The sequence below is a fragment of the Macaca thibetana genome, chromosome 16, assembly GCF_024542745.1.
Source record: "Macaca thibetana thibetana isolate TM-01 chromosome 16, ASM2454274v1, whole genome shotgun sequence".
NCBI lineage: Eukaryota > Metazoa > Chordata > Mammalia > Primates > Cercopithecidae > Macaca > Macaca thibetana.
The window spans coordinates 60,927,862-60,943,104 of record NC_065593.1 but is presented as its reverse complement, the minus strand read 5'-3'; the positions used below and the strand labels follow the sequence as shown (position 1 = coordinate 60,943,104).

General features: G+C 49.6%; 2 protein-coding genes across 7 annotated transcripts in view; one reads left to right on the top strand and one right to left on the bottom strand.

The window, feature by feature from the left end:
- Positions 1-15,243, top strand: part of ENGASE (endo-beta-N-acetylglucosaminidase) — a 639,565-nt gene that overhangs the window by 362,821 nt on the left and 261,501 nt on the right. The gene's annotated exons all lie outside the window — the stretch shown is intronic.
- Positions 1-15,243, bottom strand: part of USP36 (ubiquitin specific peptidase 36) — a 44,361-nt gene that overhangs the window by 17,419 nt on the left and 11,699 nt on the right. For all 6 annotated transcript variants that reach the window (XM_050764189.1, XM_050764187.1, XM_050764188.1 and 3 more), the window contains 7 exons: positions 14,419-14,521; positions 8,789-8,856; positions 7,822-7,892; positions 6,749-6,831; positions 5,484-5,595; positions 1,062-1,202; positions 394-494 (listed from right to left, as the gene is read on the bottom strand). In XM_050764189.1, coding sequence (XP_050620146.1) covers positions 394-494; positions 1,062-1,202; positions 5,484-5,595; positions 6,749-6,831; positions 7,822-7,892; positions 8,789-8,856; positions 14,419-14,521 — 679 coding nt within the window. The remainder of the gene's footprint in view (positions 1-393; positions 495-1,061; positions 1,203-5,483; positions 5,596-6,748; positions 6,832-7,821; positions 7,893-8,788; positions 8,857-14,418; positions 14,522-15,243) is intronic.

Below are 15,243 nucleotides of genomic sequence, written 5' to 3'. Positions count from 1 at the left end.
CCTCCAGAGGAGCTCTGCGGCAGCACCCCCACAAACACGTTCTTCCCAGCCTGGCCCTACAGGGGCAGCTTCCCCACAGGGGAAGGGGCATCGGCTGGCTACCATCCAGGGAGCAGTACCTCTAATTTGGGGCAATACTATAAATGGTGACTTTCCCATTTACATTCAAAACAGCATCCATGGGAGGGCAGACGGAATCCTGTCCTGACCTTCCCCGAGGCTCTAGCTTTTACTAAAAAGGGTCCTTCCCCATGGACGGTCTCCATGACACATGACGAACCCCTCCAGTGGAATTCCCAATTACCGTCAAACAAAAAAAGGTTAGGGAGGCCCATAGGTATAAGAAAAGAGCAGAGGGAGTGAGCTCATCTGGGGAGGGCGTGAGTTTATTACCGCAGATAGAACAGCACGTAGGCCTGCTGGTTCAGAACCACCTTGACGTTGCTGGAATGGACCAAGGAATCATTCATCTGGTACCACTGTCCATTGCTTGCCTGAAGCAGCCAAGGATTTTGCAGAAAACAAAACAATCAACAAGCATCCCATTATCCTCACTTTTAAAAAAGAGAATGAAAAATCTGTTACTTGCTACACTTCCAAATGCTATTAATAATCAACCATAACAATTTCCTATTAAAATGTGTAACATTTTCATAACTCAGAATGTGACCCCAAAGCGTGCTTTGAGTCCCAGTTCCTTCCTAGTGCCCCAACAGATAGGAACTGTCCCTTCTAAAGGACATTCAGGCAGTCTCATCACCATGGCCATCTCCCTCCTCCATGTGGCTTTCACCAAGATTTTGCCAGGGTTCTAAGGACGGCACCAGAAGTGGCTGCCTCTTCCGTGTCTCACTTCAAGTCTGAGAACAGTAGGTTCTGGTGCAACACTTTCGTAAAGGCGTCTTTTCACTGCATGCACAGAGGCAACAATGAGGACTTGAATACAACTACAAAACATCACTACTTTTCACAAAGAAAGTGTTCTACAGAGGCCACATCTGGATGTGCATGGGGGCTGAAACCTGCCCCAGGAGGCAGCTGCACTGACACAAGCCTCTCACCTTCACATAGCAGTAATAGTGCCCGGCATGGCAGCTGTAGCCCGAGTGCACCAGGACAGCATAGAGTCCATACATGACAGGATCACCATTATTCTGGGACATATACGGACGTATGTTGAGGAATTCCGGATAGCCTACATCCTGTTTGAAAAATCAAGGAAAAGGCAAATAAGATTCACTTTGAAAGTAAAGATCAATTGCCCTTTCCATCCACAACCACACAAAATGCCCAACTTGGCTGGTCTTTAACAATTTGGGGGCTGGATGCAGTGGCTCATGCCTGTAATCCCAGCACTTTGGCAGGCCGAGGCAGGGGGATCACTTGAGGAGTTCAAGACCTGCCTGACCAATATAGCAAAACCCCACTTCTAATAAAAATACAAAAAATTAGTTGGGCATGGTGGTGCACTGCCTGTAATCCCAGCTACTCAGGAGGCTAAGGAATGAGAATCACTTCAACCTGGAAGGCAGAGGTTGCAGTGAGCCGAGATCGAGCCACTGCACTCAGCCTATGCAACAGAGTGAGACTCTGTCTCAAAACTGCCCCGCCACAAAAAAGAAAAAAAACAATTTGGGGCGACTGGGTGTGCAGCAACACTGTGCAGGAGCTCCCCCAGGCAATGATTAAAAACCAAGATGCTGGCCAGGCACAGTGGCTCACGCCTGTAATCCCAGCACTTTCGGAGGCCAAGGCGGGTGGATCACAAGGTCAAGAGATTGAGACCATCCTGGCCAACATGGTGAAACCTTGTCTCTACTAAAAATACAAAAACTAGCCAGGTGTGTTGGCACATGCCTTGTAGTCCCAGCTACTCGGGAGGCTGAGGCAGCAGAGTTGTCTGAAACTGGGAGGTGGAGGTTACAGTGAGCTGAGATCGCACCGTTGCACTCCAGCCTGGCGACAGAGCGAGACTCCGTCTCAAAACAAACAAACAACAACAACAACAACAAAACACCAAGATGCTGAGAAGTGAGTCTTCTCCAGTCAGCCTATGGGAAACTTTATTGTCCCATCAAGCGATGTAGAATCTGTTCTTGTCTTTGTCAAGCATCTACATTAGTTCTCTCACCACCTGCTTCCCAACGACCAAATGAGAAGAGTCACTCCTTTTCTTTCCCTCCACTCTACAGGAACATTGTTGGTGGCAGAAAAGGCAGAGAATGCTGGATTTTAGCTCGTCAGAAATAAAAGTGCTGAATTAACACAGCCAACTGCTACAGCAAGTTAGACTTTTAATGAAGTGGATCAGAAGAAAGGTCATGTCAAAATGTGTTCCCAAAATTGACAATTTTTCATAGAAAAAGATACGCACACATATATACATATATGCACACATATATAGACCTTATACATACATGCACACATATACATACATGCACACACACATACATGCATACATACACGTACACAAACATGCACACACACATGTGCATACACATATACACACATGCATGCATATATACATACATGTGCACACACACACATATCCATACATGTACACATATACATATACATGCACACACAGATATTCTTGGCAGTAATAGTGCCCAGCACGGCAGCTGCAGGCTGTGTGCACCAGGACAGCACGGAGCCCACACAACAGGATGGCCATCATTGTGGGTCTATACAGATGTGTTTAGGAACTCTAAAACATATAGACGTACATTTTTTTTTTTGGAAACACAGTCTCGCTGTGTCGCCCAGGCTAGAGTGCAGTGGCACAATCATAGCTCACTGTAACTTCGAACTCCTGGACTCAAGCAATCCTCCTATCTCTACCTCCGAAATAGCTGGGACCATAGGCACATGCCACCATGACTGGCTAATTAAAAAAAACCGTTTAGGCCAGGCGTGGTGGCTCACACCTATAATCCCAACACTGTGGAAGGCCGAGGTGGGTGGATCACTTGAGGTCAGGAGTTCAAGACCAGCCTGGCCAACATGGTGGAACCCCGTCTCTACTAAAAAGACAAAATTTAGCCAGGCGTGGTGGTGCACTTGTGGTCCCAGCTACTTGGGAGGCTGAGGCAGGAGAACCACTTGAACTTGGGAGCCTGGGTGACAGAGTGAGACTTCGTCTCAAAAAAAAAAACCCAAAATTTTTTTGTAGAGACAGGGTCTCGCTATGTTGCCCAGGCTGGTCTTAAACTCCCAGTCTCAAGCAATCCTCCCACCTCAGCCTCCCCAAGTGCTGAGATTAGAGGTGTGAGCCATTGTGCCCAGCCTAAATCATTTTTTTAAACTGAGTTGTGGGATTTGTAGAAATGCACAGATCTTCAGTATACAGATCAAAGAGTTTTGACAAGTATATACTGATGGATATGCAGAACATCAACTAGAAAATTCCCACATCCCAGTCATTGCCCGCATCTCAAATATCCACTGTTCAGATTTCTGTCATCATTAATTTTGCCTGTTCTTAAACGTCACATACCATCAGTCATGTGCCACATAACCATGTTTCGGTCAATGACAGACCATATATACAACAGTGATCCCGTAAGATTATAGTTCGGCATCTTCACTGTACCTTCTCTGTGTTGAGATACACATATACTTCCCACTGTGTTGCAATTGCCTGCAGTATTCAGGACAGGAACAGGCTGTGTAGGTTTGTGGCCTAGGAGCAAGGGGCTATACCATACAGCCGGCTCTGTCATCTACCTCTGTGTATGTGCACTCTATGATGTTCACACAGGGACAGAACTGCCTGGTGACATATTTCTTAAAACGTGCCCTTATGGTTACACGACACGAGTCTACAACAGAAAGAATCTGTGAACACATTTGGGAAATGCTGACCTAAGCAAGCCCCCTACCACTACCAATGAAGAAACGGAGGCTCAGCCAAGGGGGTCGTTCCAAACCGCATAACCAGGCTCTCAGAACAGAACTTGAGATTGTTATGAACTGTAGCCATCAGCTGGGAGCAGTGGCTCAGGCCTACTATCCCAGCACTTTAGGAGGCTGAGGCAGGTGGATGACCTGAGCTCACGAGTTCGAGACCAGCCTGGCCAACATGGCGAAACCCCGTCTCTACTAAAAATACAAAAATTGGCCAAGCGTGGTGGCGGGCGCCTTAATCCCAGCTACTCTGGAGGCTGAGGCAGGACAATCACTTGAACCCAGAAGGCGGAGATTGCGCCACTGCAATCCAGCCTGGGCAACAGAGCAAGACTCTGTCTCAAAAAAAAAAAAAAAAAAGGAAAAGAAAAGAAGAAACACGTCTTTTATTAAAATGCCACTATAGGCCAGGTATGGTGGCTCACACCTGTAATCCCAGCACTGTGAGAGGTCAAGGCAGGCAGGTCACTTGAGCCCAGGAGTTTGAGACCAGCTTAGGCAACACAGCAAGATCCCGTCTCTACAAAAAACTTTTAAAAAAATTAACCAGGCATGGTGACATGTGCCCACAGTTCCAGGTGCTCAGAAGGCTAAGGCAGGGGGATCGCTTGAGCCTGGGAGGTCAAGACTGCAGTGAGCTGTGATTATGCCACTGCACTCCAGCCCAGGTGACAGAGTGAGACCCTGTTTTAAAATAAAATTAAATTAAAAAAATAAAATGCCATCGTGTCAAAATTAGTTTTTTTAACTCCATATTCCATAAAAAGCCAGAGCATGCAATGGCACCTGTTCTAGACATCAACAGGACACGGACGATGCGAGTCCCACCACCCAGTGCTCATCACACTCATCTGGACAACCCTAAGCGTCCCTGCCAGGACCAGCCCAAGCACAACCAGAAGCTGGGGTAAATCCAGTAAGACAGTGGCCCTGGAACTTGACTGTGTATAACAAGCATTCAGGGATTTTGCAAAAATGCAGATTCCTGGGCCCTGTCCTCCAGAGATTCAAATTCACTAGCACTGGGATAGACCCAGAAATGTCTTTTTTTTTTTTTTTGAGACAGAGTCTCGCTCTGTCGCCCAGGCTGGAGTGCAGTGGCGCAGTCTCAGTTCACTACAACCTCCACCTTCCGGGTTCACGCCATTCTCCTGCCTCAGCCTCCTGAGTAGCTGGGACTACAGGTGCCTGCCACCTCACCCGACTAATTCTTTGTATTTCTAGTAGAGACGAGGTTTCACCACATTAGCCAGGATAGTCTCGAATTCCTGACCTCGTGATCCGCCCGCCTCAGCCTCCCAAAGTGCTGGGATTACAGGAGTGAGCCACCACGCCCAGCCAGAAGTGTCTATTTTTAAAAAGCATCGCAGGTCTCTTCACCTCTCTGTGCCTATTTTCCCATCCTGGGCAATGGTGAAACTACAGCCCCTACTTCACAATATGTGTAGAACCTTTAGAACAAGGACAGGTACTATGTAAATGGCAGCTATCAAACTTGTGGCTATCACTTTCATCGTGTCATTCTGATGCGGACTGTGGCCCACAGAGCTGCCTGAGATGGTGTCACGAGCGCTCACCTTGGTGATCTTCCCCCCACTGAAGTTGGCAAAGCGCTTGAGGGAAAGGGTTAAGACATTGGATGTTCTGTGGATGGTGAAGCGCTTGCTGGCTGGAACCTTCTTCTTGCATCTACGAAGGTGGTGATGAGAAAGATTAATTAACTGATTGATTCATGCTCTGAAAAATGTTGTCTTAACGCTAAGTTAACAACCGCAACAACTGCTCTGTAATAATGGAATGTTCATCAATTAGATTTAAACCTTTTGCTCCCCTAAAAATCACATTAAGCATGCCTCAAGTAAAGGAAAGCTACCACAGGGAAACAAGACTATAGAAAGTGGGAAGATCCTAAAGCAAAAAAATAAAAGTACTGTACCCACCAGAAGATTAAATAAGATACAGGAAAAAGTTGCTTTGGGGCAACACAGGAAAGAGCAAATTAAAGCAGATGTGGCTGAGTGATAAAATGGGCAGGCAGGAAGTCAACGTAAGCAAAGCCAGAAGATGCGCAAACGCGGGGAGAGAAAACAGAGGCAGAGGCGTGCAGCTTGGAGAACTGCAGGAGACAGACATAAAGAGGAGTAAAGCAGAATAAAGAACATATCCTTTAGCGCCTACAGCTTTACAACGACCTCGATACAAAGACATTCGGCCGGCTGTAGTGGCATGATCCCAGCACTTTGGGAGGCCGAGGCAGGCGGATCACCTGAGTTCAGGAGTTCGAGACCAGCCTGGCCAACATGGTGAAACCCTATCACTACTAAAAACACAACAAATGACAAAGTAAGAGTTCTATCTGCAGAAATGGAAAAACATCCAAAACCGGTTAAGTAAAAAATGAAAGCCACAGAAAACACTCCTCAAGAAGCAAGAGAGCAGCTGGCTGGGCACAGCCCCTTGGGTGGCCGCCCAATGTGAGCCAGTGTGAACTCATGTGAGCTCGTGCTCTGCCGCGTCCTCTCGGTGTGGCCTCAGGCCTGGTCACTTCACTTCTCTGTGCCTCAGTTTCACCATCCCTAGCAACGGGAAACCACAGCCCCTACTGACAATACATGCAGCATCTTTAGAACAGGTACGGTGTAAACTGCAGCTATAAAAATCACAGCTATCGCTTCATTTGTATTATTTAGAAGTTTGTGTTTTTAGGACATACATAGGTTCCTCAAGAAATACGAGCAGCGTCACCGCAAAGGAAGAGAGAGGGTGGGCACAACACTGTCAGGTAAGGTGACTTATTTCTCATCCTGTGTCAGTCTTCCGCCACGAGCAACGTGAAACTTACTTAGCACACATGTAGGCATTCTCTCCACTCAGGACATCTGCTTTCACAAAAAGTTCCAGAGCACGCACAATGTTCGCCGCTTGCTGAGGAGGACAAAAACAGGGAGTCAAATACACAGTAGAAGAAAAAAGCTGATTCAAGAAATGCCAAATTTAAGGTCTTTTTTAGGCTGAGGCAGCAAATCACAAAACTTGACTCGCATAAAAGTTTTCCCGCGAGCTGCCACACTAGGACTCCTTCTCCAGTGACAAGAAATGACAGCAGCCAGGAACAGCAGCTCACGCCTATAATCCCAGCACCCTGGGAGGCTGGGGCAGGAGGATCACTTGAGGCCAGGAGTTTGAGACCAGCCTGGACAACACAGCAAGACCCCCATCTCTACAAATAAATTTTAAAAATTAAGCAGGCGTGGTGATGCATGCCTGTAGTACCAGCGGTGTGGGAGGATCACTTAAGCCTAGAGGTCAAGACTACAGGGAGCTGTGATTGCACCACTGCACTCCTGCCTGGGCCACAGAATAAGACCCTGTCCCTCGAGCCCCCATAAAAAAGAAAAAAAGAAAAGAAAAGAAATGACAGCTGCAGGTCTGCCACGAATCAGTCACTTTTATCAGGATGGTCTTGTAGCTGGACCCGCTCTGGAGCTTGGGTTGGTCCAGCGCAGGCAGGCAGGCCGGCCTCCCGCAGACTGTAGCTGGAGCAGGGCGTGCGCGTAAAGCCAAGGCTGCTCTCCCAGGTGAGGCCCACAGAGCCACCAAGCTCCAAAGGCTGCACACTGCCCACAGCACACAACAGACTCTCCTCAAGCCCTGGGGACACTGTTGTTCCTGTACATGCTTCAGGACACAAAACTCAATTGTACCATTTTTTTTTCTTTAAATAAAATGATGTGCATAGGAAGAACTCTAGAAAGAAACAGGTAAAGACAATGGTCTGTACTGCAAGGCGGCAGGGAGCAAAGGAGTTTTCTCCCTATCTATTTTGATCTGATGCCTTCACTGTTCTGCTGGTTCTGTTTCACCCTCTGGCCTCACTCTCCTACTGCAAATGTGAAGGGCAGCATAAGTCTGTACCCGGATCTCCAGCGCGACGTCCAAGTAGGGGTCGTAGGTGTCCGAGACGCTCTTGCACATGGAGCACTTCACTGCAACAGAACAGAGGCAGTGGAGCAGGTGTGACCTGGCAGAGGCACTCCCAGCTCCCAAGACCGAGACCCGGCAGGGAGGCAGACTCTCAGCAGGGCTTTGGCCAAAGATGAGATACCCACTAGCCCCTGAAGAATCCTGGTGTCTGGACAGCGAGCTCTCCTTCCCCACTGAAGTTCACAAAGATGGATGTCAATGCCTTTGCACTCACAGGACCCTCTCTGCCTGGACTGGCAACCACCACGTGCGGTACTCTTCTGCTGAGGGAGAGCGGAGGGAAGACCGCCTCCTCCCTATGTGCGTGCACAGCACTTCTCTCGGACTTCCTCATGGGAATATACACACACACACATGCACATATGTATATATATATATAGAGTTTTTTTTTTTTTTTTTTTTTTTTTGAGATAGAGTCTTGTTCTGTCTCCCAGGCTGGAGTGCAGTGGTGGAATCTTGGCTCACTGCAACCTCCACCTCCTGGGTTCAAGCAATTCTCCTGACTCAGCCTCCCGAGTAGCTGGGATTGCAGGCATGCGCCACCGCGCCTGGCAAATTTTTGTATTTTTAGTAGAGACGGGGTTTCACCATGTTGGCCATGGTTGGCCAGGCTGGCCTCGAACTCCTGACCTCAGGTGATCCTCCTGCCTCAGCCTCCCAAAGTGCTAGGATTACAGGCAAGAGCCACCACGCGCGGCCCTCATGGGAATATTCTAACAACCGCTCCAGTGGCCAGGCGGGCCAAGAGTCTCAGAGGAAACCATGGCTCAAGACCTCAGAGACTGACCCAGGTCTGCACAGTGAGGAAAGAGCCCCAGCCTGCGTTCCAAGACTTAGGGTTTCCTGGGTTCACGTTCTAATCCTGGCAAGAAGCAGTAGAGCAAATGTCTCCACTTACCACGTGATCTGAGATACCCTCCAAAAATTTGATGGACCAAGGTAGTAGCCTGCGTTTGACGATCCAACCTGAAAAGAAGGCCACAGCCTTTAAGGGAAGGACTTGGCATGATGACACAAGGGATGGCCCCATCCCAGCACCCCCATGCCCACCAATCACCAGCTCAGCGTGAGGCTGGGAAACCCCACCCCTACCCGAGTCACCACAGACCCTTAACCTCCATCGTCAGCCCAGCGGCCTGGCAGTCTCTGCAGAGCTCTGACCTCCTCAGGGACCCACTCCCCACAGTAGCCATTTCAAACCTTCACAATACCCACCGCCACCCACCTCACAGAAAATAAAAGCCCCGAGAAATGTACGTGTATCCTCACCCATTGTTGCTTTTCTTTTTTTGGTCTCAATAAAAAGCAAGTACCCAAATCTGGAGTGAGACAGGAGGCCAAACACCCCCCTGAGCTGGGGCGCCCACCCGGACCACCCCTCCATTTCTCTGCTGGCCATCAGACAGCTGGTCCCCAATCTGGGAAGAGGGGTCGGGGTGGGGACAGAGGCACAAACAGGACCAAAACTCCCCGGCTCTGTGCCCTTTTCAGAGAGGACAGAGGAGTCAGCCGTGGGCTTCAGTGTCAGGAGCCCTGCACTCACTCATGCCCCCGCACTGCTCACAAACTGGGATGTGAGGCAATCCGAGCTGGGGGGCCTCTTCTCACCCGGCCCCAGGGCTGCCTGGTGCCTCCCACGCCTACGTAGCCATATGGTAGTTACTCACGCTGGGATGATTCTGAAACAATACACCACATCCAGTTTCTACTCCTGGTTCTACTTGCAACCCACTGCATCTGGTCCTGACTCACTGCTCTGGAACTGCCTTCCTCAGAGTCGCCCAAGGCCTCCAGGCACGAGGCCAGCTGGGTCTGCAGGCCCTTTACTAGGAGGCTGCACAGTGTGCCCGTACACCCACTCCCTCCAGACGAGCTTCCCCTCTCTCCAGGCTCTCCAGCCCCGTCTCCCCAGTTGCTCCCCCGACTCCTCACTGGCACAAAGCAGGGCTGTTTCCAGGGCTCCCTCCACATTTCCCATGGCCACCCAGACCATTCCACACCGGCAGGCCACACCCCCTCTCCCCCACAGAACGTATACACCTCAGCCTCTCATCTGGCCCATGTGACTATTTACCATTGCACTTCCTGGACTCTGGGAGCTCTGAAATATTTGGGGGACCAATACAGGATCACTCAACTTTTATTCTACAAAGTTAGAAAATGAAAAATCAACTGCCACCACCTACTGTCCCACCATTCTTCAAAAGTGACCTTCTAACTGCAAACACTAGCAAGGACGGAATCTCTGCGTGAACTGAGAACTGTGGGTAGCTGCGTGTGATGGTAGCTGCCAAAATCCAGACCACCCCCACAACCCCTCCGTCGTCTAGAAGCCCACAAGCACCAGAGCCTGCAGGGCCTCAAGGAATCCCCTCTTGCATAACCCAAAGCAGAGGAAGCACAACCATCACCTTACCCAGGAGGAGGAAAGCCAAGCTGAGTGGCAGCTCCCACAGGCACCCCATCCCACAGGCACCCCACTGGGCCTGGAGAGAAAGGGCAGTGGGGAACAACTGGGCAAGAAGGGAGGAGGGGGCAGGAGGTGGCCCGAGAGCCACCCCGAATCACGGCTGCAAGAGGTGCCCTGGAGAGGAGCGCTGAATATGGGGTCTCACAGGCACGCAGCTGGAGTCGCAGCCTCCACAGGCATGGGCTCTCAGGGGGAGAAGGCAAAAAGGCAGGCAGGCGTCCTTAGAAGGGCAGTGAAGGGCAAGAGAGGCAAAAGGGGAAACGTCAGGTTCCTGAAAAAAACTCAAAACTATCCTAGGCTATCAACCCTTCTGCCGCCAGAGGAAAAGCCAACCATTAAAGTGCCCTGCACGGTGCAGACAGAGGAGGCACTCTGGATTACGAAATCCTGAAAAGCAGCAGACCCACAAGATAAATGAAAGCAGGCCCCGTCTACGCAAAGTGCTTCAAGCACAAAGCAGCAATGAACAAGAATCAAAACACCTCATGGAATGCAAACTAGCTCCAGAAAACAGGCATGACACTGAAGACACAGCCACCAAAACTCCAAGCTGAACATCCTCAACACAGTGAGAGTGGCCTCATTTCTGGAACCAGAGTGCCATACACAGCTGCCCTCCTGGAGGAACTTATGAGAGGACGGGCTTCACCCAGCCAGGAGCATGCCAGAGGTGCCACTGGAGGGTGGGCAATGAGCAATGGGAAGATGTAACCATAACCTAAGGCTGGGCAAAAAAAAGATACCACCTTATAGGTGCCAACAACAACAAAAGAGAAATCATGCACACTAAAATGGCAAGAGAGAAGAGAGCAAAAGCGGTAGGAAGTAAAGGGCACCACGTGGACTGCCAAACCAGACAGTGAGGGGTGGGGAAACGGGACCAGGTGCATTTCAAAAGGGCGTATGAAACCAGCAGGTAGGGTGGAGCAGGCCTGCAGTTCCAGTTACCGGGAGGGAGGATTGCTTGAGTCCAAGAGGTAGAGCCTGCCGAGCGGAGATTGAACCACTGCACTCCAGTCTGAGAGACAGAGCCAGGCCCTGTCTCAAAAACAATGGCTTATGTATAAAGGTAGCCATTAAAACAAAAACATATATCTTCCTAATATCCCAAGAAATTTGACGAATAAAGAAAAATCAGCCGGGCACAGTGGCTCACACCTGTAATCCCAACACTTTGGGAGGCCGAGGTGGGCAGATCATGAGGTCAGTAGATCGAGACCATCCTGCCTAACACGGTGAAACCCCCGTCTGTACTAAAAATACCAAACATTAGCCGGGTGTGGTGGCGGGTGCCTGTAGTCCCAGCTACTCGGGAGGCTGAGGCAGGAGAATGGCGTGAACCCGGTAGGCAGAGCTTGCAGTGAGCCGAGATCGCGCCACTGCACTCCAGCCCGGGTGACAGAGTAAGACTCCGTTTCAAAAAAAAAAAAATCTGAGAAATAAGCACAGTAAATATGCTACCTATAATTACTGTAAAATACATAAATACAACAGAATTCAGACCAAACTTTTCAGTCATAACAGGAAATGTGAAGGGGCTTAACCTGCCTATTAAGAGATGGTCACTTTCACTTACAAAACAAGACCAAACCTTAAGAACACCTCTAAGGAAGGGTTCAGAAAGTGACAGCAAGGGGCCAGTGGAAACCCTGCAAAGCAGGGGCTACAGCATGATGCTGGCCATGGCGGAATTCAGAACAAAGCCACTCCATGTGACAAGCGAAGACACTCGGAATGCTAAAAGCAACGATCCTCAATGAAGACATGACAGTTACAAACATCTAACCACAATCACCTGTATAGAGTAAAACTAGAGGAGATGCAAGGAGACAGACACCCACCAGAATTCCAATAATCATGGACTTAACACACTATTCCAAACAGATGGAGGAGACAAGAGCACATGGACAGAGAAAATGACAACAGCATCATCAACAGACCCATCTACGGACAGAGAGCAAACCAACACCCCGGCGGTCTGAGCACCCACCATCAAGTATGCAGGAAACATTCACAAACGCTGGTCACCTGTCATCACAGAGAAAACAACAGGAAGTTCCATGAAGTAGAAATATCATCAACACACTCTGATCATAACGCGAGTAGCATCAAAAGTCATTTACGGAAGCAAAAGATGAAAAGGCCCCTCCACCTGCAAATTCAATGGAATAATTTGCTTTATGAGAAGCTCACCGTTGGTGTCATGCTTATTTTTTCTCACTCCACATTTCACTGCAGACCAGTGAAAGCTCTCTCATGGTGAGCCTTCATCTCTCCCCCGGCAATGCCGGCCACCTGACACCTGGCCTCCCTCTTCTTTCCACCAATCCTGGTACCAACGAATGGCTCACCACCACCCACCCCAATGCCCAGACCACAGACCTGCATTCCTCCCATCCCACAGCCCCAAATCCAAACCGTCATTCATTCTACCTCCCATCCCACTCCTCACGAATTTCTTCCAGCTGCAGACTCTGGTTAATTGAACCGACAGAAGCCCAGGAGTCAGTTTCCGTCCTAAGAGTGCTCCAGGTGGCTGCACCCTGTGCCCAGAGCCAGGGCCCCTGCTACAGGCTCACTGCACTCCCCCTGCAGGTGCTGGGGACACCGCAGCCCTCCTCCTGGGGATACCCACTTGCCTTTGCAGGCCCTCAGGGGTCACTTCTCCCAGGAAGCCGCCTCTGGGTGAGGTAATCTCCTCTATCACAGCACTTCCCACACATCACTGCAAATGCTGCTGGGGTCCCCTGTCTTCCCCAATTATACCATGGGCTTCACAGACTCCAGGGCCATGGCTTCTACCTCTCAGTTCCCAGTGCTAGGTATGGGGCCCAGCACACAGGGAACAGCAGTTCAATCACCCAGTTCACTGAAGGGCAGACCCAGGATCATCTAGGGAGCAGCGAGGCTTGAGCCCCTTCAGGGGAAAGGGAAGAACACATGACCAAACCCTCAGAAGAGACAAAAAGCATCCTAGGAATGCAGTGAAAGTTGCCTTCATATAAATGATTTAAGTAAGTTTTCTTAAGCCAGGAATGGTGGCTCATGCCTTTAACCCCAGCATTAAGAGGCCAGGGAGGGCAGATCGCTTGAGGCCAGGAGTTGGAGACCAGCCTGGCCAACAAGGCAAAACCCCGTCTCTACTAATAATACAAAAATTAGCCAGGCACAGTGGTGTGGGCCTGTAATTCCAGCTACTGCACTCCAGCCTGGGTGACAGAGCAAGAGTCCCGTCTCAAAAAATGTTTCATTCTCTAAGTCTTATTTACGTAAGAATATCATCCACTGAGGCCAGTGGTTTTGCCGTTTCACTCACTCATTGCTACAACTCAACTTCTCTAAAGAACATTCTAGGTATACTTCCTAAACTATTTACAGTATTTCTAAGATCCTAAGCTGAGGCAATAAAAGGAAGTCCTGAGCATTTCCTGCCTGTTTTCTTTGGTCTGAACCTATGAACTCAGGAATACCACAAAGACAATTTGTGATGGCGACCATTACATATAAGGGCATATGCGGTACCAAACAATCGCCTGGCACCACACCAGTGTGAGTAAGAAACGGCAGCCAGGCAGTCAGATCCTAAGTTATAAACTGCCTCATGTTAAAGCTCCGTTTGTACATATACATGTATGTATAAATTATACTGCAGAGAACTAATTCCTACCACCCCATCCTCTTTTTAAAAACAACATGATTTTTAAGAGACTGGAAAAGTCCACGGTAATAAAGGAACACCCCTAAGAAGGTCTGCTAACGTATTTCCCCTTAACTGAGCTGCTGAGACGCAGCTACTGCCACCACCACAGCCACCCAATCCTACCAAGCCACCCGGGATCAGCAGGACGTATCCGGAGACAGCCCTTTCCCAGGAAGCAAGGGCAATCCCCTATTTGGGCTCCAGCAGGCTGAGTACCCAGGGGCAAATTCTGCCACATCTACCCGAGGGCAGCCTGGGTAGAAAGGAGCCAGGCTGGCTGTTGCCATAGGAATGTTCTGCTGCCACCACGTAGAAAAGGTGTCCAAAGCCCGGGGAAGGCGAGTGGGGAAGCACGCACTTGGCGCAGCCATTCAGGCAGGCCTTCTGCATGGCATCGATGGTGTACCGCAGGAACTCATGCGCGTCCTCCTGGTTCCCAAAGCGGAAGTGCCGGGCGATCTCTAAAAGAGGAATAAACAGGGAGGGAAGAGCTCATGTCTTCTCGTCAAACAGCCTGGGGCTGCTTTCCCGAGAATCCATTCCTGGCTGTTACAAGGGGAAAATACTGCAACTTTTCAAAAGAACAAGTGAGGAAAACAAGAGCTCTACATGGATTTTCTATATCCCAATCACAATTCATCATGGCAACTACTTTCTCAGTAAGATCGGAGGCTTGAACCTTCACTATTTCACAGACAAGGAAGAACACCAAGCCCATAAATATGTAAAATGCCGGCTGGGTGAGCTGGCTCCCGCCTGTCACTCAAACACTTCAGGAGGCTGGGGTGGGAGGATCACTTGAGCCCAGGAGTTCCAGAGCAGCCTGGGCAACATAGGGAGACTTCATCTCTACAAAAATAAAAAATAAAAAAATTAGCCAGGCATGATGGCATGTGCCTGTCGTCCCAGCTACTTGGGGGGCTGAGGCAGGAGGATGGGTTGAGCCTGGGAGGTTAAAGCTGCAGTAAGCTATGGTTTCACCACTGCACTCTCAAGCTTGGGCAACAAAGCAAGACTCTTATCTCAGAAAGAAAAAGAATAAAAAATGTAAAATCTGGCTGGGTGCAATGGCTTATGCCTGTAATCCCAACACTTTGGAAGGCCAACGCAGGAGGATCGCTTGGAGCCGGGAGTTGGAGACCAGCCTGCACAACATGGCCAGACCCCGTCTCTACAAACAATA